General features: G+C 40.4%; 2 protein-coding genes across 2 annotated transcripts; both read left to right on the forward strand.

Moving 5' to 3' along the window:
• Nucleotides 1–708: 708 nt before the first annotated feature.
• On the forward strand, nucleotides 709–6,601 carry swi5 (SWI5 homologous recombination repair protein). Its single transcript, XM_038733649.1, has 5 exons — nucleotides 709–896; nucleotides 1,798–1,846; nucleotides 2,025–2,128; nucleotides 2,385–2,479; nucleotides 5,907–6,601. Exons 1-5 carry the CDS (start codon nucleotides 799–801, stop codon nucleotides 5,969–5,971), a joined length of 411 nt encoding a protein of 136 aa, XP_038589577.1. The 5' UTR covers nucleotides 709–798; the 3' UTR covers nucleotides 5,972–6,601.
• Nucleotides 6,602–8,086: 1,485 nt separating this feature from the next.
• On the forward strand, nucleotides 8,087–26,282 carry slc27a4 (solute carrier family 27 member 4). The gene is made up of 14 exons (XM_038733650.1): nucleotides 8,087–8,528; nucleotides 9,963–10,124; nucleotides 13,239–13,449; nucleotides 13,708–13,891; nucleotides 15,174–15,332; nucleotides 16,635–16,704; nucleotides 16,911–17,002; nucleotides 17,438–17,547; nucleotides 17,801–18,010; nucleotides 18,106–18,232; nucleotides 19,202–19,339; nucleotides 20,486–20,650; nucleotides 21,185–21,331; nucleotides 21,578–26,282. Exons 2-14 carry the CDS (start codon nucleotides 9,964–9,966, stop codon nucleotides 21,733–21,735), a joined length of 1,932 nt encoding a protein of 643 aa, XP_038589578.1. The 5' UTR covers nucleotides 8,087–8,528; nucleotide 9,963; the 3' UTR covers nucleotides 21,736–26,282.
• Nucleotides 26,283–27,962: the final 1,680 nt, after the last annotated feature.

The following is a 27,962-nucleotide window of genomic DNA, read 5'->3' on the forward strand; positions in this document are numbered from 1 at the left end:
CATGTATGAACATCATGGTCATACACCTTCCATCTCCAGGCAAAACTGTAAACTGTATAGGTAGAAAAACAGCTCCTTATGTACAACATACTTTCTGTTTACAGTATAGGCCTACTATAGTCCACTTGCAATAGTAATCATTATACTGTATTAATAAGCAGTACTACATTACTGTAATGAGAGTAGATTTCTTACCTATTCTCAACTCTGGATGATGGATGCTACTGTGAACCTGCTTCAGTTTGGTTGTAGCCTACTCTCTGGACAGCCTGCCTCATAGACCATTGTGGCCCACATCTCATCAGATTATGGCTCTCCTTGGTCTTCGTCTTCCTCGTTCTCTCCTAACTGCAATCTGAGTGTAAAGCAGGTAATGTGGTTTTATTTTAACAGAACTGGTTCAGCGGGTTGATACATAAATTACAGGTTGTGGTCTTTCTCAAGTAGGCTGGTGTGTAAACAATTTAGAAAAACTGTAAAATGTAACCTAAGTGCTAAGCGTAATAATATATAACCAAAATACAAGTATAGGTTGGCATACTCTGAAAAAAAAGAACTTGAGTTGTTGTGAAACTAAAACATCTATCCCTTCAAAATGACAAGAATCCCAATCACCACTTTCGCACGGTTGTTACCAGGGTAGTAGTCCCCGCCTCTCGGTTTGAAGAACCAATCCGGTTTCAGTCTGCGTCAGTTTACCATCGGCCGCGAATTGCGAACTTCCTACTTCTCTAAAATACTGTACTTATTGCATTAAATGACCCATTGCACACACGTTTTCATAACACACAAGGCAGTATGAACACAGAGCAATCCGCTGAAACCCACTGTAGTGCAAATAACTGTCCAGTTTCGACTCCGGAAGGGAACGACTTGCAGAAAGGAGCTTTGAAAAGGTAACCGATAGGTTTAGCCCTTAAGCTAGCTAGCTAGCTGATACAGTTAACGTCTACTAAGTAGCGTTGCATCTGCTGTTTTGCAAAGCTTAGATAAATGTTTTTCAACCACTTTTTATTACACGGAATTGCTTTAAATAAAGACCGAAGTCTTTAGATAACCTCGGACATCATAACATATTGACAGGGTTTTTATGTGGGAAATTCCGATATGCCTTTTCCACTGGAAGTCAAAGTTTACCCACTTTCTTGTTGGCCACAGCAGCAAACGACTGTTATTTAAATCTAACCACATAATACGCCACACAGTAACCACACATCTGTATGTTCCACTCATTCAGTTCAATTAAAAAAAAAAAAAAATTAGATAACGTTAATCCAAAAGCAAGAGAAATACACACAGTTGAAGAAGCTTCTTGGATGAGATGTGAAACGTCTTTATGTACCGTCAACCAAGTCCAGTTGGTTTAACCTTCTTTGCATGAATAAACGAGACATATGACAAATCATGCAATAGACCGCATATTTCCTTGCGGCCATCATCTTAGTAGTCCTTGGTTCAATAATTATCATTATTTAGCCATAGCTAGAAAACAATGAAGAGTTAAAATCCCACATTTATGTTTACAGGGAATTGTATTTAATGAACTTAAAACATAAGTGATATGATTTGTTTGTTGCATGTGTTTGTGTGTAACAACAAACCTGTTTTTTAAATTTCTTTCTGCATACACACAGACCGTACAGATTTTATTGCTACTATTATTAGGAATTTCTGAGAGCAAATGAATACTGAGTGGAACATGTAAACAGCCACTTCAAAGACATTTTATTCATTATACATTTCATACATACATCATACATCAAGTGAAACATATCCTCTCATACCCTCTCTCCCTAGAACTCCATTCTCAAAGTTTAAGAGAGTACACACCAACTTCAAATCACCTGTAAGTAAACATCCTCTCTGTCTATTTGTAACACACATACATACTTACCCTCTGTAAATCGTCTTTGAGTATTTAGAAAAGCGCTATGTTAATCTAATTTATTATTATTATTATAAATCTTATATGTCATTCCACATGTGCATCCGAGTACCATGGTTGTCTGTTTTACACCTCACAGCTTCAAGTAACTGAGAGTGCTAAAGTTAGCCCCACAGAGGAGGTGGCAGAGCTACAGAGGAGAAGAGAGCAGCTGGACACAGAGATAGCACAGCTGGAGGCTGAGTGAGTACAGCTGTGTGTATTTGTCTTGTCCTGTATTTGACTTTGAGGTCCAACTTGAATAGTATGGGTTGAGGTTAAGCATGTAGTGTTGATGACTCAGTTTAGCCTTAGGGGATCATCAGTAGTGTTGATCCCCACAAATAATACCCTGTAATACCTTTAATGCATGTGTGCTCTGCTTGCCTGCACATAGTTTTGACTGTCATTTGCAAAGATCTGCTTTTGTATGAGACCAGTTGTGTGTGTGTTTCTCCAGAGGATACAGAGTAGAGGAGCTGGAGCATCATATTGATATGCTGCATGAATACAATGACATAAAAGACATTGGACAGTCACTCCTGGGCCGTATTGGTAAGCGAAATGCTCATATAAACGTTTTAATTTGATACCTTTTAATAGTGAATATTGTGGGTCAGATACATTATATGTGAAGACAAAAGTATACATGTAAACGTCAAGGCTTCTCCTTTCAAATATAATTAAATTTGAACTAAACTAACCAGCAGTGAAACAAGTCACAAGTTCAAGAATAGATTCTGAATAATATATCAGTGATAACAGATTTGTTTATGTTGTGTACTGTTGTACATGCCTTGAAAAAGCCACGCAATTACAACTAGACCTGCAACTATTAGTCGATTAATCGATTAGTCGTCACCTATTAAATTAATCACCAACTATTTTGATAACAGAGTCATTGTTTTGAGTCTCCTTTTTTTTTTTTTTTTTTTAGAAAAGAATTCCAAATTCTCAGATTTTACCTTCTCAAATGTGAATATTTTCTTTTTTCTTTACTCCTCTATGACAGTAAACTGAATATCTATCTATATCTTTGGGTTGTGGAGAAAACAAAACATTTGAGGATGTCATCTTTGGCTTTGGGAAACACTGATGAACATTTTTCACAATTTTCTAACATTTTATGGACCAAACAACTCATCGATTAATTGTGAAAATTATCAACACATTAATGAAAATAATCGTTAGTTGCGGCCCTAATTACAACACTAATAACCACTAAAGGTTGTTCGCCAACTAGCACTAGACTGGATCCCAAATATGGCAGGTGTAAGGTGTTTTGTCATGCAAGGTTGCTGCAGGCACAGCAACAAATTAGCTTTAAATTAATTTACTGAAACGGACATAAAACAATGTCTTTTTCTGATGTGATTTGCACCAAAGAAAACAAACTGCACAGAGGTTAAAAACAACTTCAGTGACTGAGATGACTGTTAATACTCAAACAAAGACAACATCAGATTTACCACACGGTCATATAAAGTTGTTGTTGTTGTCACAATCTATACCAGGTATGTTGATCGGTATGCACCATTAAAATATTAGAGCTAAGAAAGCTGTCTGTGGAGAAAATGAGTGTGCTCATACAATCGATATGCAGTCATGCCATCTATCTATCATCGAAGGAAACATTTCAGTAAGCTCTCATCTGATTAGGTAATGCAACAATAGCTTGAAGGAAACTAAACATAATGGTATGATTACAGTTTATTGATCCATGCCCTGCGATGGATTGGCGACCTGTCCAGGGTGTACCCCGCCTTTCGCCCGATGTCAGCTGGGATAGCATCCAGCCCCCCGCAACCCTGTACGCAGGATAAGTGGTTGACAAGGGATGGATGGAAGTTGCTCCACAGTACAGCCAGCCACCAGAGGGCAACAGAGCGGCGTCTCTGTTTCCCTCTGAAGGCTGAATCAAAAGCCAGGGCTAGCCTTTCAATTGACTTCAGACAGTATTTACACAACACTGATTATGTTAGATTAACACACACAGAAAAATGTCACTGGTTGAAGTGCTTCTGTTATTTGGACAATCTTGGTTATATTTAGGTTCCCACCTCATCCAGCTTAAATAAACCAGCCGTCCTTTGATTTTCTGTGTCCAGTCATATGTTGGCAAATATTGCTCAGCATTGTTGTCATACATCATGTGATGACAGAAATATTAATTTAGTTTAGTTGAAATTGCCATACCTATGCTATGTGCTATTACTGATAGCAGCTTATACAACGAGTGCAGGCTGTAGACCCGATCACTGTTCTTTCTCAGAGATTGGTGTTGGCACTGCATAGCACTGTCTAAAACCATCAAGTACTGATGAATTTACTGTATGTCTGGGAGACACACCGGTATGAGGAAATAGGCTACAATGGGGTAAAGCGTGTGCCTGCGTCTTAAAAACATATTTCTGTGCATGTGCTGCAACTGCATGAGGTTCAGGAAGTGTGGAGAAGTTCAAGCATTTCACACTGTTAGGGAAGTTTTGGTGAATCACAGCCAAGTGACATTATGGTCTGTGTATGTATCATAACAAACATAACCTTTTACCTACGTTTACATGCACATTTATGTGTGTGTGGTGTTAAATAAAATCTGGACATCCCCTTTTAAATCTCCTGATCTTTGTGGAATATGAACACAGTAACAACATGGATAGTTATACATTACTCAGATGCTCTACTATCACTTATTTCCCACTTCTGCAGTTTGTAGGGGGAAAAAACGTGGCAATCTCTCCATATGGTTAGCTAAACGCTTGCTATCTCTTTAAATTCTCTCTCAGTACAGTGAAGAGTCAGGATGATAATGACCTCTTAGTGAATGGAGGTAGCGTTTCCCCTCTGACACAATGGGGGTCTTTCACATCACTTAGATACAAACACACACACACACACACTCATACAGTACAATCTCAGCAAACACGTGTAGACACATGCATACACTGACACAAACTGTCAAACAGAAACACACGCTGTTTACCCCTTCCTGCTGTCTCTCTCCCTTTCTCTCAAACACACACTTTCACAAAGAGCCTATACTTAAACACTGAGTTGCTGTTGTGTACTGTTATTCTGAGAGGGAGGAGGTAGTGGGCAGGCTGTAGAGTGAGAGAAGAGACGAGAGGAGATGGCCTACAGTACCCTCCTAAAGACAACTGTCCTTTTGTCTCTCACCATGTCCGTCTGTCTATCAGTCGAGTTTGAAGTCATTGTCACATCCTCCTCCTTAGAAATATAGATATATTTTTTGCCTATATAGTCTAAAATCTTCACATTTCACCACTTAAAAGAGATTTAATTATTACCTAGGAGTTTAGCTATGAGAAAGTTGCCCTAAAACATAGTTTATCATTGTTTTATGTAACGATTATTCATTATTCATTGTTAATTGTTCCTGAAAGATTCTATTGTTTATAGTCAACAGTACTCAGGTATAGTACTTTCTTAACTGAAATGGCTGTGAAGGAAACCAGACAGGATAAGTGCAATTTTGAAAGGATACTTCAATTCAAAATTGTGTACTGTAACATAACATGTAATAATAATTGTGGAGTCTTGGGTGTTGCCCCCCAGGCAAAGGTGATTGACAAAACCATGTCAAAACAATGATATATCTCAGCCTGGTTCAGCTCAGCATGGCTTGGTTCTGTGTGATGTAAGAGAGGCTAGATAGAGATCTATCGAGTAGGGCTTCGTAAAATATGTTACATGATCTACTGTAAGTTATGATTCAACAGGGTTAATATGAGGGGAAAAGGCTGATTATATATTTTAAGCTGCAATGAAATTGATACTGATGCTGCTAAAGCTACTGTATAACATCTTTTCACTCAAGCCTTGTGTTGAAAGTGATTAATTTGTTTGGTACTGTGATCTTGGCCTGTTCAGTGTTTTGAGGATTGTTTGAAAAGTAGACTAGAGTGAGTTCAGCCTGTAATCTGCTGAAGGGGCCTAACCCCCACTTTTCCATGTCTTACAGCTGCTCTGAGGGGGACCACCACACGAGATCTCTACAGCCACTTTGGTCTGGAACTTGATGACTGAAAGAAAAAAGACTGGGAAAAAATGTATGAAAATACAGCGGTGAGAATGGTAACTTAGACCAAGGGGAGAGGGGCACAAAGGAAAAAAGGAAAGAACTTATTGATAGGAGGATGGGTTTAGACTAAAGATGTGACTGGAGGAACTATGTTGACCTCAACTGGCTCCTTCAGACAGAGGGGAGCACTTTTTTTTTTTTTTATTCTGTTTTCACCTCTTTACACAGAGAGATTTAATTTACAGCAATGCGTATCATATGAGGAAAACAGTGTTAGTCCAGCAGGCAGGCCTGATATTTGAAACAGTAATATCTATACAAACTGTTAACCTAAGGCTGTGGCAGAAAACGTATGGTTAAAAATTGCTGCAAAAATATAAATGCTATTGAGACACTACCAACTTTGAAAGCACTTGCTTGTTTTTTACATTTGAGCTTATCTAAATTGAGTTTGGAAAAGGTTATGCTTAATGGCTGCATATGTCAGTTATTACCCGACTTTTGTTTATGTACAGAAAAGAGGGAATGCAGGAGTGTCAACTTGAAGTGTAAAATAAAATACACCAGCTCTGAGTATAACATTTTGAATGCTGAAGATAACATGTAATAAATAAGGCACTCAGACCACCACAGACCGTATGTTCCCATTTGCATTGTGACTTCTGAACCCACTAGAAAGAATTACAGATACACCATAGTTGACAGCATTTATTTTGTGGAATGTAAACAATGTTAGAAGGTATCACAATACACAGTCAATTTCTGATATTCATTTCACACCCTCCAACCACTTGTAAGAGAAAGCGTAACTGTTAAAACCATGTATGTAGTTCATTTTGATAGACTCCGCTTTTATAACCTGGCCTGTCTGTTGAATTCAACCCCTCATAAGACAACTTAGTGTGATAACATCCCTCTTAGGGTCATATTAATATTACTATTAACATTTTAGTAAAGGAAAAAGGATATTAGGCAACTGTCATACTCACTCACAGTTTCCTGTCTGTCTCCGCGGGACCAAAATTCAGACCAGTGGCATAATATACTGGGTGTGCCCATATCTGTCTGAGAACCACTGATAACGTGTCCCTAATGAATCTGTGTGTGTGTGTGTGTGTGTGTGTGTGTGTGTGTGTGTCTCAAAGCTCACTCTATTTTCATATCCTGATCTTTGCATCACTTATTCAGTCATCCAGTCACACATACTGGGGTCAGTGTGGTGTAAAACTGTCACCTTTGTCCGATATCTTTGGTATTGCTGCAGATGTGGCATATTTGTTAAATTTGTGTCTCCATTAATTTGAGCTCTCGAGACCACGTGGGAAGCAACCTCTTTTAACCTACAGCAGTTTGTTAAATTAGATCTTTTGTAATCTTCCCTGATTATGCAATGTTTAATTACATGATACATTGATGTGATGAACTCTGTGTAAAGTGTGAGCCTCCTTGTGTAAAAGTAGGCCCATAAATTATTGTTAAAGTTGCAGTAATCAGTAATATAAAAAATGTAGGATTAGCACATTACTTGACATAAGTATAATCACCTTTCATTGCTGTCTGGTTCTACAGTCCACATAGTTGAGTATATGTAAGCCACATCTACTGCATTTTCACATGTATTGCTTGTGAGTGCAAAGACGACTGCAGTTTTCCAACCGTTATGCTAGAGCTTTTCATTTCAAGCAATCAGCTGATGTTGCGTGAAAACCTGCAGGCTAACTACTAACGGGTTTTAGTTTTCATTATGCATCTTGACACATGGTAGTAGAGTCCCGGGTATTGTTTTACACCCTGCCCTTCCTCACTGCTCGCTCCTCCTCGGGTCCCTTCAATTAACAGCTTATTTAAAGCTTGAGGCTGAGTAATGAATGGATGTGGTGAGGCGGACTCTACAGGCAGAGGCAGGCTCATTTTACGCCACACGGTTCAACAGTTCAGCACCCGGGCCTTTTTGTCACTACCGGGTGGAAACTGCTCTGCGTACTGGCCTCGCTGTCTACCGGCGAGAGCACCGCATTTCCTCTTCACCAGTGCCGCAAACCCCGCCCCTGCCGGATGGGATGTGTAAAAAAGCCGCCATCCTCGATTGGCCGAGGCACCCGTCCGTCAGCGCTTATTCCTGATACACTGATGGGACTCTGACGGCGGTGGGCGGGCGGTGCTAAGAAAATTATAAGGTCATTTGAATTGCGCTTGCTAGCGAGCTTATAGACTACCATGAACCCAGAAATGATATCAGTGATTGTGACAATGAACGGATGATGATCGCGGAGTCAAAGTCGATGCGCATAGCGAGGCAAATTTGACGCCCGACCCATCGGAGGAGAGGAGCAGCAGCTCGTTGTGGTATTAACAACAGAAGGGGATCCCGGTGCGTGTGTGTCCGTCTCTATTCGTTTCTGTGAGCCTCTGTCAAGCCAAGCGAGCAACGGCGAGGAGCGGAGGGGGCGACCAGGCTAGCCTATAAGCCGATCAAGGCGGAATCGCACACAACGATTTTCACGTCTGGGATTTCTGCGCACCTAGGGCCTACATGCTGTGACGGCTTTAACGGGGTGCAAGGTATGTAAGCAAAAAAAAAAAAGATCATCCCAGCCACAGCCCAAATTGACTATGCGCCCCCGCGATGCTCAACTGCGCGAATGAGTCCGGTTATTCTTTCCTAGGAGAAAGGGACAGAGCCTGCCCGGTAGGACTATTGTCCTCTGTCAACCTTGTGAGCGATCGACCCACCGACGGGACTCGAGAGGTGGCTCGACACTTTAATATCAGGCAGCTCTCGGTCCATGAAAGGTATTTTATGTGAACGTGGACCGCATAGTCAGTATGCCCCCTCATCCTGAAAAGAGGGTGCTGCTGTCCACCCGCTTCCTTGCGCGCAACCCGCTGCGCATCCTGCTTCCCATGCGCGCCTGTCACCATGATAACCAACATCAGGGTAGCCTGTTAAATATGGTCCAATTGGGTTACTATTGAAGGCCCAGCCTGAACGCGCACATGGCGCGGTTAGCGAGGCGTACAGTGGGTTGTACCCCTCCATCATTTCCCTATCTACTACCGCAATATGATGCTGCGCGCGTTTTAAATTTCCGGGTGTAGGTGCAGCGAATGATGAAGCTTTTTTCTTACTTTGAAGTAGCTGGTATCCTGCTCACTTAATGCATTTCTTTCCCTTCCCGTGTGACAAATCCCATCATGCAACAAGCTGTATTTTATAACACAGAGCGTAGGGATATATTTTAAATAGCAGCAGGCTTGTTGAATCGCTATGAAACAGCCACCATCACCATTACAGCCACAAGCATAGAGACGGAGCAATAATTATCTAGCCAGCATCTTGGTTCTAGAAAACGGGCTGCGCTGCTATTAAACAATCCTGCTGGCTAATGAATAGATAATAAGCAGTCATGTAAACCTATCCTTTTACTGTTTTAGGATCATCTTCCTAGCTATCCGGTGGCACTGAGCACCAACGCCAAGGCATGCTGCTTTCAGCTGTTACTACAGACCATTTGCTTTTATGTTGGGGCTTCCCCAAGGTCTCTCAAGCCTTGGGTTTTATTCAGCTGGAAGAAAAAGAAAACTTGAGGATTTCTTCCCACCTGGAAAAAAAACTCCTGTAGTTTATTAGCAATATTTTTGTGTATTTGGTTTTATGTGCAGATTCCATACAGTATGACACCATACAGTATATGAGTGGTTGCATTTGTGCTACCTCTTCCTCATTTATTACAAGCTGGCAGTGTACCAGAGCTGAGTCAGTGGATTAGAATGGGCACCAGATGTGTAAACAAAATCATAGTAGATAACATTCTTCCATGCTTGGTTTGAATACCCTCCTTTTTTTTTATTTTTATTTTTATTTTTTTTTGCTTACCACAAACCACATGTAACCTTTCTCCCACTGAACACATGTTTGGTCTGAAATGTTTGTAATTAGTTGCCCCAGTCTGCAGTGATCATCTGTATCTATATTTATGTTATATGGTCTTTCAGGATGATTCGTCTAGCGTGTTGCACGGCCCTGCTGTTTGTGTTGAGGCTGCTGGTGGGCTTGCCTTGGTACCAGGTTCTCCCGGCCATCCTGATCTTCTACCTGGGAAGTGGAGGATGGAGCTTTCTGAAGATATTTGCCAAAACAATTGGCAGAGACTTACAGTAAGCGTTCGGCTGTTGCGTGATGTGTTTGCATGGTTCCAGCTTTAACCTAGAAAAGGCAACATATCTGATTTTTGCTCATTCTTTCATTTGCTATTTTTCAACCAATCATGTCTTGTCTTACTGTAAAAGGGAGCCATAGCTAGAAATAAAGTGCAGTATGAAAGTATTTTGCCAGTGAAACATTTACTATTGTTTTTGCTCTACACTCCATAACATTGGACCCGAAGGGAAACAATGACTATGGGGGTAAAGTGCTGACTTACAGCTCACATTTGTGCATGTTAACATCCAGATTTGGTGAACAACATTAGAACTGTTGTCCTATCATGGTCCTACTGCACTGTTAAAATCTTGGGAGATCGTAGCCATTTTTATACATACAAGGTTAGGATTCCTACATTGTTCATTCAATATGGATGGGAGAGCAGCTAAAAGCCCTCCTATCAAATCCAATGCACTGGACACAGACAGACAATAGAAAATGTGTCACTGTCCAAACACTTACAGCCGTGTGATCTCAACGATCACATTCCCAGAAGATGGTTGAAGTCAACCAAAATAAGACCCTGGACATAAAGTAATACAAATTTGACATTTGAACACATTAGTTGTTTCTGGCAAGTAGTGGACATGAAAATTGTGCCATATATCGTTGAAAAGTCAAAATAGTAACGCCAGAAATGTTGCATGTCTTTGCTCAGATCTTTTGGCAAAGACATTGGTATAGATGGGGCAGGGCTATAAATGAGACTGATCGTTTATCACCTTCAATTTTATTTCTATAGCACCAAATCATTACAAAAGTTATCTCATGACACTTTTCATAGAGCCGTTAAGAGTGTACCGTTTATAATATTATTTACAGTGACCCACTATTAGCAAGCACCTTTCCCATGCACCTGACAGTGGCATGGGAAACGGGTAGAAACCTTGAGCAGAACCAGGCTCTGAGTGGGTGGCCATCTGCCTCAACCGTTTAAGTCGTTATGAAGCAATTATACTGACTCATTCTGATGCATGGTAAAGTTAATTATTGAAAGCACAAATCAGCCTAAGTTTCACACAAACTACAATCAGAATAAAAGGAGCGCCTAATAACTCAACAGGACAAGTTTTACAGCTGGTGGTTACAACCAGCTGCATATTCCTGTTTTGCGTGTTTCAAAACGTTTTTGACATGGCAGGTAGCCTAAAATATTTCAGGCAAAAGACAATAGAGAGGATGGGGGAGGTGCAGCTGTATTAACTGTCTTACCTAAAGCCAATATTTACAGTTGGGGGTTACCATGGTGATTGGTTTGTGTTTAACTTCCTCAATAGCTCCAGTACTGGTAAAATAGGAAATTGTAAAAGATGGGCTTTTGTGACCTCTCCATGAGAAATAGGCCTAAGTGCCCTAACCTGTAGTGATTAGCACATTTCTGTGACCTATTGTATACAAAATATGCCCCCTTCTCTCTCATTGGTTAAAGATATAAAGATCACAGTTTCCTTGGCTATATCTTATAGACATTTTGAGCTTTTATCATATAAAAAGAAGATGCCACAACCAAGTTTTCTTATTTTTCAGACCTATTACTACTTACTGTTTGCTTCAGCTACTTTGTTTGGTGCACCTGCTCAGATGCAAATACCCCTCACTACTACAGTTCTAATAATGTTTGTAATAATGTGATTATTCATCTATGTATAGACAATTCCTGAAGCCTCATGGTTAAAAATCCAAAGTGCATGCCCTTTTCCACCGTGAGTCATAAATTCCTATTGTATACTGTGACGAGGCTTAAGTATTTACACTGTTCACGGTGGTTCACATCTTAATGCCTTTGTAAACTAACCCAACCTCCAGTATACACATTTCTGTCCTTGCAAATGCCAGAGATTGTCACTGGGTGGTTTTAGTAGGCTTAAAGTATCTGTGTTTGCTAGAATTGGTTGTAAATAAGAGTTGTTTTTCTTAATGGTTTGTTGCCAGTATTAAACTACACTAATAAACTTGAATGAAGAAACCAGTATTTTAAATCGTAAAATTCAATAATATCAGATATATTATGGATCTTTCTAAAACTTTGCCAGCAATAAGTCAGGTTGATAAAAACATGGCATGACAAAATAAGTTACTTACATAGTGTAGAGTTCATGTAGCACCTCTGTTGTCAACAGAATGAGCTCCAAAGCGTTTTATTGTGGCCAAGGGTACTAATGAAGTGACTAAAACAACTCTGCATCTGTCTATCAATTGTGGTCATCTGGATCAACATGAACATGATATAACTAATCCCCTTTGTAATGATAAAAATATCATCACCATTACAATGTAGCCATTAAGTAACATGGCTCAATAGAGTTTTATGATGCTTTAGTAATTATACAGTGCCCCGGAGATTGCACATTATCTGTACCTTTGCACCACAAATATAAATTATCGAGTGAGATCTGGGCAGACTTTGCCCCTTGGATCCACCCAGCCATCTCTGTCATAATGTTTTATGCACAGTTTTATGCCCAGTGTCGTTACGTTTGCACAGTATTGGTAATAGATGACCATAGTTGGTCAACAATACATGTAGATCAGCTTAAAATTAAATTAAATTAATTTAAAATTTTGAATATCAGATTACAATGAATGATAATAATAGTGGGTGGCTACAAAATAGGCACACTTCATATTACTGATGATTGTTTTTCAAAGTATATCATAAGTTTTTAGTTTGATTTCATTTCTTGTACCCACTGTGCAGAGGAAGTCACTGGTTTCCATACATTTCACTACAGTGTAAAAAATCAGCATCTACTGAGATAAGTGCTATAATTGTCACACATTGAGCGTTCAGTTAGCTTTGTAAATATTGAGTTTTTGGAAAAGATTGCTGACAAAGAGACACATTTAAACTAAAGAGTAGGAAATCAATCTAAAAACTTGTGTTCCTGGATAATGGCTAGCTATAATGACAGGATATTCAATTTGTAGTTAATGTGCTAAAACGTGCTAAACCAATGCAGTGGTCCTCTAGAAGATGTGGATCGGCTTTTACGTCAAAGGGCAAATGGTCTTTTAGAATTATTCTTCTTTTTTCCCTTTTTAACAATATTTTCTCTTTGCTCCTTCAGTGCGGCGGGTGTATTATTTCAGGTGAAGATGAATGTCAGACGCCACCTCAGAGAGAAGAACACTATTCCCAAGATCTTCGCTGAAACAGTACGCCGCCACGGGGACAAAACGGCACTGATCTTTGAGGGGACCGGGGAGAGGTGGACCTTCAGACAGCTGGATGAGTACTCCAACAGAGTGGCTAACCTGCTGCTGCAACGGGGTTTCCAGGTAGGTCTGGTCTACAAAATAAAATACCCGATAAAGAATTAGGGGGAAAATGTCTGTTTTGCATATAACGGCTGTCAATGATAAAGCAGAAACTGATTACTCTTAACTGTTAAAACCCTCTCAGATGTTGTTCCCATCCAGGAGCAGGCATGATATGAACCCTTTATAGAGACTTATTTTAAATAGAAACAAAGTAAAGTCAATCAGTTGATGGCCATCAACTTGACTAGCCCCACCCTATTCTGTTTCTCTCCTCAGGAGGGCGATGTGCTGGCTCTTTTCATGGAGAACAGGACCCAGTACGTGGGCATCTGGCTGGGCATGGCCAAGATCGGAGTAGAGGCCGCGCTAATCAACTTCAATTTGAGACTAGAGGCCTTGGTCCACTGTGTCACCATCTCCAATGCCAAGGCTGTGGTATTTGGCTCGGAGCTGACTGACGGTAAGAGCAGGGAGGATGGAGGAGGGGAAGGTGTGGCAACTGTGACAGATTTTGTTTGTTATAGTAGTAGCCAAAAATCAGAAGTTTTGATCAGAGGGCATTGACTCGATGAGTTGATCAGTGCTGCGATGCATCCGCTGTGATGAGACAGGTAAGTGGTGCGGGTAGAAAGCAACAGAGGTCATAAAAGATGGATGGGTTTCGGTGGAGGTGTCTCTTCGATATCAGTCAATGGAGCATTAAGTGGCTGATGGAAGGGAAGAAGTGATGAAGAGGGAAGTGGAAAAAATGTCTCTGTCATCAATTTGCAGTGTTCAAGGTCTGAGTTGGTGAGAGAAGAGACCTGACTGATAAATGATAAACTAGAACAGATATGAGGTTGGTTTGGGAACAAAAACTAAAACAACAACATAGCTGATGTAAAACCAGCACTGCAGAGTCACATGCTTGTTTAATGGATAAAAATTACAGCATATATATTTATGTTTTCCTCCCACTTAATACTGGTCTTGAACTTACGTCTAATAATAGATAAACAATTTAACAATGTAACTGTTCAGTATGCAGTGGTTTATGATTTTTACTACAATAAGATTGACCGAACTGTATTTCTGAAGGCTCATAGAGCTATTTGGCTTTTATAATGTCTAATCTAGTAACCTGAAGTGTATTATTAAACATGCCTTATAGTGCTTAACCTTGGGAGGCACTAATGATATAAAATTGCAGCGGCTTAGTAGAATGGTCAAACATAAATTAGGTATCTATTTCAATCTCCTCATGACGCCATTTTGGGTCCTGCCCAATCTGAAAAGTCCTGATCTCAACAGCTTTAAAGAGGGAATGAGTTTTGAGCTGTTCATCCCGGGAGTGATGGAACAGTCTCTGCATTGGATCCTGGACTTGTCATGTGCTTTATGCCTTTAAGTAATTGGAAACGAAGCCTCTTTGCTACTAAGCAGACCAAAGTCGAGGCAGTAGCATTAGTGCTGCGCCAGCATGACACAAGGCTTTTAAGGCTTTTAAATTAAGATACTCTGGCTTTTTTTTAAACAGGAAAATATGAAAGCTGTTGCGATTTGTTGTTTCCTTTCTTGCCCTTTTGTTACACTGCTCTTCATCTCTTCGTCTCCCATCTCTCTATCCCCCCACCTTCCACCTGACACCTATTACCCTGCCCCCATAGTCAGTTTTTCGGTGCTTAAATGCTGTACCACATGAAGTCCCCCTGCAAGTTGGGATAGTGAAATAAATCTAATTTACTGTAATGTGTTTCTCTTAGCGGTGTGTGAGATCCACAGTTCAATGGGGAAGGCAGTGCAGATGTTTTGCTGTGGAGACTGGGACCCCAAACGAGTCCCACAGGGAACCGAGTGCCTGGAGCCCCTGCTGGATGCTGCCCCGTCCCATCTGCCAAGCCAGCCACAGCGCTGCTTCACTGGTGAGAACGCCATGCCGATCACATCTCTTAACTAAATCCGGATCAGAGTTTCCCAACAATGTTAATAGTTCCGAGTTCATTTAACACATGTCTATTTTACCGATGCTTTTGGGAGTCATTGTAAGTGATATTTTCTGTGGTGTAATAATAATTCAGCAACCAAAATTTCAGCGGCAATTCTGTTGTTGTCTACATTATTTACCATTTCATATTTTCCATTCTATCCATAGATTTTTTCGGTTAGCCCTTTTAGAACAATAATTAAGTCCGATCTGCTGACTCACAGTTGCTCTTGAATACTACATGCAATCACTGACAGCCACAAAGGCTGCAGCAGCAATGAAACCTGTGACCTTTGGCTATGTTAAAACTCTGGTTATCCGGACAGATGGCAACCAAAATGAATCAGTCCGGACACATGCAGAGGTGATTAGAGATGAAAGAAATAAGCATGTTCATAAAATATTGCAGACAGACTAGTTGTACAGGTGTATGTGTGATTTTTGTTTTGAAGTTTATTTCTGAATTTTCAACTTAAACAATAACCTATTATCTTGGGCACGACAAAGAAGCACAAGGGAAGCAGAAAAAGCGTGATTCTGAAGAAAGAAGTTGCATGTTGTTATGTTTTTGTATATTTCCAGACTGTATGATCCTGACAATATCAGATGTGATTAGAGATGTATATGCACACATACTGTATGTTGGATAGAGTCACTGGACTGAGGTGCTGCTTAGTCAACTTTGTACACATAGCACCCACACAGCTGATTCGTGTATGCCAAACAACTCAGTGCCACCATGATCCACTTCTCTAGCTATATATCAGATAGTGTGTTTATTCTGTTTAGCAGTGGTTGGAGTTAATTACAGATACAATCAGTTGTGCCAGGGACCTCTCAACTGGATAAAGAGCTGGTTCCTATACATCTGGATGCAGGACTTTTGGTGAACAAGACCTCGCTGTCTAAGCACTAGAACACCTTGCTTACACACCGCACTGCATCCCTGAGCAAAGCAGGGACTTGATGGTCAAATTTTCAGTCTTTAAAAAAGGATTCTGCTAAATTCTGCTTCTGTTCTTCAGTTTTGTAATTTAGTCAAAATGAGTTTTCATTAGGGATCAAATATAAGGATTTACACTCCTGCACAGTTAATCAGAAGTTAATTTCAAAAGAGTAAACTAAAACTGCACATTTAAAATAGAGCCTACATTTTTACACACTCAATCATGCCAAAACCGGTCATACCACATTTAGTTTTTGATATGTCATCTCAGTCTCACTCTGCTGTCTGTTTCAGATCGCCTGTTCTACATCTACACGTCGGGAACCACTGGGATGCCTAAAGCTGCTATTGTTGCGCACAGCAGGTAGGAAGGAGCCATGCAGCTAACTAACAGTCACACAGGAATTGCAGCTGCTCGCTTTGCTGATCTGTGTAGCTTTCATGGATAGGATAAATACTGTTCGAGAAGAAGAGAATGGAAGAGAAAATACAATAAAGCTTGTTGGTTTTGTTTTGACTTCTTTCTTGACTTTCTCCTCTTGTCCTACTTCACCCCAAATTTGTTTTCAGGTACTACCGCATGGCAGCCTTGGTATATTATGGTTTTAGGATGACATCAGATGATGTGTTGTATGATTGCCTTCCACTCTACCATTCTGCAGGTAAAACTATAACTATAACAGTATGCTTTTTCTCATGCTAGGAAGTCCATCTGCTCTTGTTCCCTTCAGTCTGTTAAGTTCCTTTTAATATTGATATTTATGAACTTTCTACCTTGAAACAGCATCCATCCATCCGTCTATGGTAGTGGATAAAGACAACAAAAATGGTGCTGATGTATTTGAGTGGGTCTTTTTTGGCACACATTTAGTGTCCATTTTCTTGACTTGCACGAACAAAGGTCTGCTCACCATCTCTGAAAAGCCAAGTTCAGATAAATGAAGGGAATAAGAATGTGCATATAATGTAAACAAGATAAGGTATAATGAGTATGAGTTTAAAGAAAGAAGTAGCTGCTGTTACTTTAAATTATGTATCTTTGTTTATTACCTTGTTGAGGTTAGCGTTCTATGACTGTGACAATTTTTTGTCTGCAGGTAACATTGTGGGAGTGGGCCAGTGTATAATACATGGCATGACTGTAGTCATCAGAAAGAAGTTCTCTGCCTCGCGTTTCTGGGACGACTGTGTCAAATACAACTGCACTGTAAGCATAATGCAGATTATAAATCACTGCTACAGATTTAAAAGGCAGGGTAGAACACCGCAATCTCACAGTGTTGCTGAAAAGATCTCTTCCCTGTTAAGATTTAATGTTATTCCCTAGTTAATCTCTTTGAATCCCTTTTTTCATTATTGTCAGCTTGGCATTAAATCAGTAATTAGTCTGTTCTCATCTCTGTTCTGTCTCATCACTAAACAGTATTTTTTCACTACCATACTGCGCCATTGTCCTCCAGATTGTGCAGTACATTGGTGAGATCTGCCGATACTTGCTGAACCAGCCAGTTCGGGACACGGAGCGACAGCATCGGGTACGCATGGCACTGGGCAACGGCCTGCGCCAATCCATATGGGAGGAGTTCATGAATCGCTTCAATATCCCACAGATCGCAGAGTTCTATGGAGCCACAGAGTGCAACTGCAGCCTGGGCAACTTCGGTAACCAGGTGAGAATGTTTCCTGCAACAAAATGGTAACTAGATTTCAGCCCCAGTGTTTTAAATTTGCATTATTGTACTGAAGTCTTTTGTCTGGATTCTAGGTTGGAGCGTGTGGCTTCAACAGTCAGATTCTACCGTTCATCTACCCCATCAGACTGGTGAGGGTTGATGAAGAGACCATGGAGCTCATTAGGGGACCTGATGGCGTCTGTATTCCCTGTAAACCTGGTAGGTACATACATTAAACATCAACTGTGTTATTTTAAGTGTCAACTTTTGATGTTGACTCTTGATGCACATATACACATACGGAAATATACACAATGGCGGCAGACTTATGTCAGTGTCTTCTTTTAAGTGTAGCCTGAAAACGTATTATCTGATAGGCTAGCCCTTTTATTGTTTGTGCATGCTATGTCTTATTTCACTGGTGTCTTTTAACTGTTATGATTTTAATTGTTTTTTATCTTCTGTGAAAGCACTTTGTACTCTGTTTGATAAGTGCTCTACAAATAAAGTTATTATCATTATTATTATTAAAGAAAAGCATGGATACCAGCTAAATATAATTATTGTAATAAATTGCAGAAATGTAGTACTCTGCTCTTGCCCACTCTGTGAAGTAACATGAGGTGTGAAACTAGCTGATGTTAGCTAGTTAATGAGGCAGCCGTGTTATCTATTTTAATAAAAATACCAAAACAAAAACACGGTCAGTAACATTGTGTTTTTGCTTTGCATGACTAATAAGACCCAAACAGGAAGTCTAATGTGAGTGTCTGCGTCATCATTTTTAAATTATATGATAATGAACAATAATATGCTAAAACGGGGCCAGCAGTGTTTTAGAACTTATCCATTTTAGGTGTTCAAATTTGCAGTTTTGAAACAAAAAACAGTAGTGTGGATGTAGCCTATGAAGTGGGTTGAACTCTCAGGTCATAGGTTAATAGGCTCACAACAAGGCTCCAACAAATACCCCCACCTCCTCAAAGTTATTGTATAGCATTGTGTCTATAATATAAATGTACTGTAGACATAATACAGGCATGCACAGACACAGTCCTTTCTGGAATCCCTGATGGAGTTCAAACAATCCACTTTGTATGTAAAAATGGTTTAATTTCACATAAATGCCCGTTACATTAAGGTACTGTATTATTCTCTCTCTCTCTCTCTCTTTCTCTCTCTCTCAAGGCGAGCCTGGCCAGCTAGTCGGCAGGATCATTCACAATGACCCTCTTCGGAGTTTTGATGGTTATGTCAACCAGTCAGCAACCAGCAAGAAGATTGCTCACAACGTCTTCAAGAAGGGAGATAGTGCCTACCTCTCTGGTTAGAGTCACACATACGCACACATATCTTCAGTTATTCACTGCAGGGCTGCAACTAACGACTATTTTGATAGTCGATTAAGCAATCAGCTTTTAAATTAAACTTGAGGTTGAGGTCACAACAATAAAATAAATACTGCTTTTAAAAATGGATGTTTTAATGAATGTTTCTGCTGCAGCAAAAGAAAGTTCCACTAAAATCAAGTCCTGATCTTAGCAGCTGATCTGCTGTTTAGTGACGGATAAGTTTACACGCCAGTACTGCAACACACCGGGACAAACTGACACTATATACAAAGAAAGGAATGCATTACATTTGCCGAATTTACAGGGGGATCAATTATAACGATTTTGTAGTCGACAGCGTTTCACAAGTTTTATGTATTTTCCCCCAACTCAACAACTCACAAAACTCTAGGATTTTTTAAGGGAGTTTGGGGTGGATTACCCGCTGCCTCACGCATAGACAGGAGAACGGTTTCCTCTTTAGAAAGTATGAAATTGTCTGGTTTTGTCTAATGTTGCGCACTCGGCAGCAACATGTTCTCCAGCTGGGAACGTTGCCATGCGCGATGCATCATCATTTATGATTGTCACTGGAATGTGAACGAGGCCGTCTCATAATTATATGCTACTCACAGCACCATTAACAACAACATTAAGGGAGACTGTATAGAAAACGTTACAGCACATAACATGAAGTAACACGGCTTTAACGTGAAGCTAGCTCGCTAACTAGCTTACCGAGACAAGTCTTCATCATCCACAGAGCAACAATATTACGTGCCTCCTCTTCAGATGCTCCGGTGTTTCCAGGAAAGCTCAGCTTTGCAGATGCTGCAGTTAACAACCTTCTTGACTGAGTGAAAAGTACAATACTCCCACACTCTGGAAGTTTTAAGTTTTGAAGGTGTTACTGTAGCGCTGATTATGTTGTTTTAGTAACTTCACTGTTCACATCACTTTACTCCGTTAAGCTGACGGTGTTGTTACGGCCCGATGAGGTCATGAAGGAATCGATCATTAAATTGGTAGCCAACGAATTTAATCGATTTTCGATGACTGTTGATTAGTTGTTGCACCCCTAATTCACTGTACTCCATGCTGAATGACTAAATGAACAAAATCTTTTTCTCTCACTCACCAGGTGACGTGCTGATCATGGATAAGTACGGCCACATGTACTTTAAGGACCGCACAGGAGACACTTTCCGCTGGAAAGGAGAGAACGTCTCAACAACTGAGGTGGAGGGAACTCTAAGCAGGCTGCTAGACATGAAAGATGTAGTTGTTTATGGAGTGGAAGTACCAGGTAAAATCTTTCAATATACATGCTTTAATATCTGTTCTTATTTGAGATTAAAGGATCATTATTAAACGGAAAAGGAGTTAGGGTGGACACAAATATGGATAACATGTCTGCTTCCTGTATGTGTCATTAGAATAGGTTACTGTGGTGTGTATAGAGAGATAAATGTAATACTGAATAGATATTTGACAAGAACATTATTTAGCTGACACTTTTAACCAAAGTGACTTACAATAAGTGCATTCAACCATGTGGATACAATCAAAAAATTGCAAGACGTGCAAGTACATCAACTTCATCAAATATGCTGAACTGCTTCAAGTGCTACATTTAGAAGAGATGGAGCCGGTAGAAGTATCTTGACTTATTGTGGCATGAAATTAATTGAAAAGGCTGAGCTGTAGCTGAGGTTCTGCAGACAAATCACAGATGCCACTTTCCAGTTGCTGTAATTAGATTAGATAACTTTATTATTATATAGTATATAATAGTCTCACAGAATGAATCCTCTTCACATGTCCATTTCTGTGTGCACAGGAGCAGAGGGAAAGGCTGGAATGGCAGCCATCGCTGATCCGTCTAACTCCACTGACCTGGAGAAGTTTGTGAAGGACATGGAGAAGGCTCTCCCTCCGTATGCCAGACCTGTGTTCCTCCGTTTTCTTCCCGAGGTCAACAAGACAGGTAAAATGCTCTTTTCACTGCTGTTTGTGTAAAAGAATCCAATCAAAAGCAGATTTTCAGAAGCTGACATAATTTTTATTTCTGTGCAATTTGATTAAAAACTCATTTGATTACAAAAGTGGTGTGTTTAGGTTGTTTTTTTAAAAGCAGTAAGACAGTGAACTACAGTATTTCTTAAACAACTAAACGGCAGTTTAATTGGCTAAATAAAGTACCTACATATCTATCTGTCTCTTTGTTTCTCAGGAACGTTTAAGTTTCAGAAGATGGAGTTGCGTCGGGACAGCTTTGACCCCACCGTGGTGTCAGACAGACTGTACTTCCTGGATTCCAGCAGAGGGTGCTATACGCAGCTGGACGAGGAGCTTTACCGCTCCATACTGTCAGGGAAACACAAATTGTGATGACCAGGCTAACCACTACATGTACACCTAGACACACATCCATGCATACAGACACACACACACATACAGATACAGAAAAGAAGACAATATCGTGTGACCAGGATAGCAGAATGCTGTACCATGTCCCCATATACACAAATACTTGTAAAAGTAATAGCCATACAGACTCCATACGCTCACACTCAAATGCCAACACATTTACACATACACAAACGTACAAATTGTATTCCCCAAACCACTTTTCTCTTTCAAATCCCTAAAAACTGATATGCACGGCACACACACACACACGCACGCACGCACGCAGCGCCACTCCATCCATCCTCCTGAAATCTCCCCTGCAACTTCTCTCTCGCTACCTCAGCAAACACAGAGAGGCACAAACCTAGTAACCAGATCTATTTGGTAACTTGAAGCCACCCTTCATAGCCACACAATCCCTGCCCACACAGGTCTCAAACAACCCACGGCCAGTCCATCCTGGTCCATCAAACCAGATGTGTTGCTGGGGGATATAAATGGGAGGGATGCGGAGTGCAGGCTGCCTGGCATCCAGAATGCAAAAACTTGAAATTACAGTTAACCATAAAGGATGCTGAGGAGGAACGTGGATCCACTACAAAAACTGTGTGGTATAACGAAGGGACCTAAAGGACCTAAACTGTCTTTCAGTTCGTTGTTTCGTCAGCAAGATTGTTTTGTGGAAAACTGGAGCCTCTAAAATCGACTTCACCTGCACAATTAGCCAGCAGTGACAAACCTGTGTGTCAGCTACAGCTTTCTTCTTGGGAGGTTAATGATAGTATTACCTTGACGTCTTTGTCTCCTTGTCTTCATTTCCACCTTTGCTCTACAGAGCTTGAGATGAAAATGACAAAAGGACTGCAGGTTTGTTTGTTTGTTTTTAAAGGGAACAAGGATGTGAGGGATTTTGGAAAGCCTTTGACATGTACCCCACAGTTCAAGATGTTAAATTAGACCAGTGGTTGAAGCTGAAAGATTTACTACAGTGCAATAGGGCTCCAGTGTTTGCAGTGCAATAATCAGCCGCACCACGTGGGAGCTGATATAAAACAAAGATTTGTATTTAAATATGACTTCATCACACCAAATATATTTGAGTTGTAGTGTTTGTTTACATATTTAAGAAAATCTGAAAGTTTTAGTAATTTATGTTTTCGGAGAAGCGTTCTCTTTTTTTGTTATAGTTCAAATGTATCAGGTTGGTTTTTTGCTTTATTTTGTATCCAAATTTGTGCTTCAGTAACTCTTCTCAAAAAGGAAGCTGCAGTGTGCATTTTTATATCAGCTGCTGGGACACGAAGTCAAGTGATCTGACTGATTCAACCCTGGGCTAAAGATATGGGGCTATTTCCACAAACAGGATTTGTTCACACACTGACCTGAAGTGCAGTATGTTTGTGTGGCTGTGGTTGTGCAGGTTTTGTCCTAAAAGGTAGACTTTGCCTATTGTAGAGGGAGTGTGTATATTCTTCTAAAAACATATGAAGAGGACTTCTGAAGAGAGAGAAGCACCAAGTCACCCGATCAGCCAGGACTTTTCAACAGTATTCTGGTGCTACAGAGGGATGTTCTGCCAGATTCCAGAGAGCCGAAAGATCCAAAGATTCAAAAACGGGGGTGGGGATGTTGTCACAGCGGGGGGGGGGGGTCATAATAGAATTGTAGAAGAAGCGAAAATGTGCTTTGTCATCAATGTTTTGTCTGCTGTTTTGCAGTAGCTGCCGTCAGAGGTTGTAGCAGCATGAATGAGCATCATCAACAACAAGCAGAGCACTGTGCCTTACTGTGAGTTCATCTCCCAGATTCACAGGCCTGGCCCACACATAGTGTCTCATATGGTTCCCTGTATTGGACGTACCTTCACTTCAGCTTCAGCTTCTATCTACCATAATCTCATTTGTCTGTCTCCCAAGTTCCCCGTCATAGCAGCCTGGCAGTGCTGGCTGAAATCTTGGGAGCTCATATTTTATTCTGAAAAACGTCTGGAAGTCCAGTCTGTCTGGTGCAGGAACAGTTTGTCCAAATCTTGCGCGGCTGCTGTCATAGCATTTTCAAGGACTCTATCCCCCTAACTTATTTTCCTTTGAGGATATTCGGTCTTTACTTAGTCCCGGCTGTAATCTTAATATGTCGTCTAGCTGTCTTATTGATTACTTGTTTGTTTCTTGGGTTGTCTTGTAGATATTGCTTGCCCAAGTTTCCATTTGCTCAGCACCTTTTAATTTAAGCCTTTATCATCTTTCTGCCAAGCACCTCAATCCTTTCCATGAATCTATCTTTAACCTTTTTTCCCCTATTTCCTCTCTCTCTCTCTCTCTCTCTCTCTCTCTCTCTCTCTCTCTCTCTCTCTCTCTCTCTCTCTCTCTCTCTCTCTCTCTCTCTCTCTCTCTCTCTCTCTCTCTCTGTGTCTTTGGCCCTCCATTCCTTCAAGCCAGCACCTCTGTTTAAACCTGGCTGTCTCTGGCAGGTACCGAGCCTCACTCTCTGCCATGTCTGCTTCATCCTGCTGTGCTCATGTTGATTCAGACAATGGTATAAACGGTAGTTGCATACATTTCAGATATTTCCTGATTGAAGTTTGTTTAGTGTTTGATGGAGGGATTGTTTTTATCCACTTTTGAGATTGCTCAGGAGGTCTGGTGACATAAATCTCCAACTATACACTCAAAAAACAGTTTTAAAGTATCTTTTGCTGAAGTTTGTCATGTGTAGTCTGCCATTACCCTGTGACTTTTTGTCTTACATTTTGCAACTGACCACATCCTACAGTCACCTACAGTACAGCCAGGCATGCTGTTTCCAGCGGAGGTTGTGTAACAGGTCATTTGAAGACTGGCTGTAGTGTAGAGGACTTATTCTTCGAGTGTTATTGTGGCAATGCTAAGGCTACTTTGCTTTCTGCAGACTGATTCTCAATATTTAAATGGCTTTTCTTGGTTCACTGACAGCTGCTGACTGTGATCATCAGAGTACTCTCACCTATCATTTCCCTGTTTAGGGGGGGGGGGAGACCAACAAAGCTGTTTGACAGAAATTGAGATTCATCCCTGCTTCCTGTGTGGTTTTAGTTTAGAGTCTCTCTCTCTCTCTCTCTCTCTCTCTCTCTCTCTCATATATATGTATTCTTTAATGATGAGTGTGCAATGTTGTCATGAATGTCTGGAAAAGCGAGCAACCAATGATGATGTTGTAAAGTGTGACTTGTGTATCTAAGGGAACACGGTTAGGCTGTTATGATGCTTGTGACTGAGGGTTGCACTTCTCAACCCTGCCTGAACAGCCCCACAGCAGAGCACTCTGAATAAGATGTTTCCATTTTCACTTTTGAAATGAGTTTAAATTATTATTTCTGGAGGAACTGTTAATTATACTTTGATTGTTTCACTGCTATATGTGTTTTCTTTCACCTGAGTTCTTAGCTTTGTGATTTTGGTATAAAAAGGGGATTCATGCATGAGTGCAAGACAATCGAATGGCAATTGTATTTTTTTCTACCTTTTTATAAAAAGGCACTAGGAACCAGCCAGGGAGCAAGCAATTACAGTGGTTGTTGTAACCAGGAGCCAATTTGCCCATCTAATAAATAATGTTTTGAAAAGTGCATAGCAAATCCGATAAGTCAGGTGTAAAACCTAAAACAGCAGAAGGCCTGCACAGAGAATGTCTATGGGACAGGGTGTGTTGAGGTTTTGAGACACCCGTTTGACCAGTGGGGGGCGCTGTGTCTTCACTAATGCTCCAGAAAAGGGAGCGTCAAACAGACCCCAGTTTCCATGCCCTCATTTTATCATGCAGTCTTTGGATGACTAATAAAATAATAGAGTGACTACGACTTGGACTACTGTAAATAGAGTGGTAACAATTAAACCTTACATGAAACTGCGAAAAGGTCCTCTGCACATTGTTACATTATTTGACTGATTAAAACAATTTAATGCCAGCCCCGCCACCCAATACACTAAAAATGTTGTCAGTTTGTGGTGAACAACTGTTACCAGTCTTCCCAGCTCAAACTGAGGTCAGTCAAAAGTCAGCTCTAAGTGTGTGATTATGTGGGGATCAGTACACACCAGCGAGGCCGTACTGTAGACCAGAAACCCCAGCTGAAGTGTGTGTCGGTGCTCTTACTGGCCCTCATGCCTCTGATCAACATTTCTCACTCTGCTTTTTGCACTTTTTGTTTGTCTGTTTTTCCCTTTTTGTGATCCTCAGGAACATCAAGCTGTGCTACAGAAGGAAACAAGTGTGTACTCGTCTGCCTATGTATGTGTGTGTGTGTGTGTGTGTGTGTGTGTGTGTGTTTTATTTTTATCATTTTCATGTCTCGTTGCACATGTGGCAGCTCTCAGCTTTGCAGAGTGTGTAGGGGAGGTCTGTGAGGTGTGCTGTGTGTGTGAGACACACACACTGATGTCCTCTTGTCCACTGAAGGCTAGCTGTACACATCATGCATTTCAAGAAAATGAGATGCAAGCAGTGCTGCAAATGGAAAATCATTATTAATAAAAACTATTTAAATTGTTCCCTTGGGTTCTCAGTTGATTTTTTGGGTTTTTTTATGAGCAGATGTAATAGTTTGATGCCTGACTGCTTTGTTTAGCTAATCCACAAAAAAACGTTTAACATGCTGGTGATATCGCAACACTCAGCACGGCCTTTTACCTTAAAACTGTTTTTCAGTGTACCAAACATTGGTTTAGCAGTTCACTTTGGGTCACACTCAGGTGGTTTCCTGTAAGACAACTTCCAAGTAAAACTTAAAATGTTATATATGCCAAACAGTTTTTTTTTTCTAGAATAAATTATGGATTCATAATTTAAATTGGTTCAGACACTCTACTGGCCTTATACAAAAAGAATGGACCCTTTAGGCCATTCATACTAACAACCAAACTTCTTTTTAATTTACATACAGCCGGGTTCGATCTAATTCTAGTAAGTCGCTATAAATTTCACAAGTATTTATTTTACTACGGTGTCAAATCTCCATCCAAAAATCCTTCTCTGGATTTTAGAGGAAACAAACCAAATTAGACCCACGACTGACCTCTCAACAGGACTCAACAGTGAGTTCTTGTGTCCTGTGAACACACCTTCCTCCAAACCCACTTTCAACATTGATGGTACGTTCTGTACATTCATTTACTCTGCTTTACCCTGTCAGCCTCAGCCCTAATTTTAGCAATGTCAAGCTACTCAGCGGACCTCACACACAGATATGATGCTTCTGTGTGTGTGTGTGTGTGTGTGTGTGTGTGTGTGTGTGTGTGTGTGTGTGTGTATTACATTAGTCACCTTTTTAGACTAGCAGTGGACCGAAATACTGAAACTGAGGAAAGAGAAACTGGAGGTTGAAATGGAGTTTCAGAATGAAACTGTGAGACCTTTTACAGAAAGCTTTTACTAATTTCTCTTGTCATGACACGAACGATATTTATGAATTACATTTCATACTGTAGTTGTGCAAACTTGTCTTGTTTTATATGTAATTATGAAACCTCAATTCAAGCCAAGTGTTGCACTGGTGGAAAAGTACATATTTGAATTACCATTTCTATTTTCTGCCACTTTATACTTCTACTCCAATACATTCCAAAGGTTTTAATTGTACTCTTTTTACTCGACCACATTTATTCAACAGCTATAGTTACTAGACACTTCACAGACTAATCTATTACATACAAAACATGATTGTTTAAAATATGATGCATTCTTATAGATTTAAGTTCCCGACAATATATGCAATAGTTCCACCTCGACCAAGTGCAACACTTACTTACATATTAATGCATCAGTAATAATGATCCATGTAAGACTGACAGGAGCCATTTTGCATAATAAATACTTTAACTTTTGATTCTTGAAGTACATTTTGTTGCTAATACTTCTGTACCTTTTCCATCAGTGACCTTCTGAATGCAGAACATTTAACTTGTAATTGAGTAGCCTTTTTATGTAGTGTTGTGAGTTACTTTTACTTAAGTAAATAATCTGAAGACTTCCTCTATCACTATCCGTTAATCTCTTTAAAACCCCAGTATTAGGCCTCAGATGCAGAACCTACTGATCCCTCTAAGCTTCTTCTTCTCTGTGTATCTTTCAATTTGGGACAAAGTCTTGTGAAACCAGCGTGCCTGTGCATGCAGGAACAGCACATGAGCTTCAGCTGATGCTAAGAGGCCACAAGCATGATCTATTCCCGC

Source organism: Micropterus salmoides, unplaced genomic scaffold (assembly GCF_014851395.1).
Source record: "Micropterus salmoides isolate LMB-PRFRI ecotype aquatic unplaced genomic scaffold, ASM1485139v1 Ms_hic_scaffold_20, whole genome shotgun sequence".
Taxonomy (NCBI): Eukaryota; Metazoa; Chordata; class Actinopteri; order Centrarchiformes; family Centrarchidae; genus Micropterus; species Micropterus salmoides.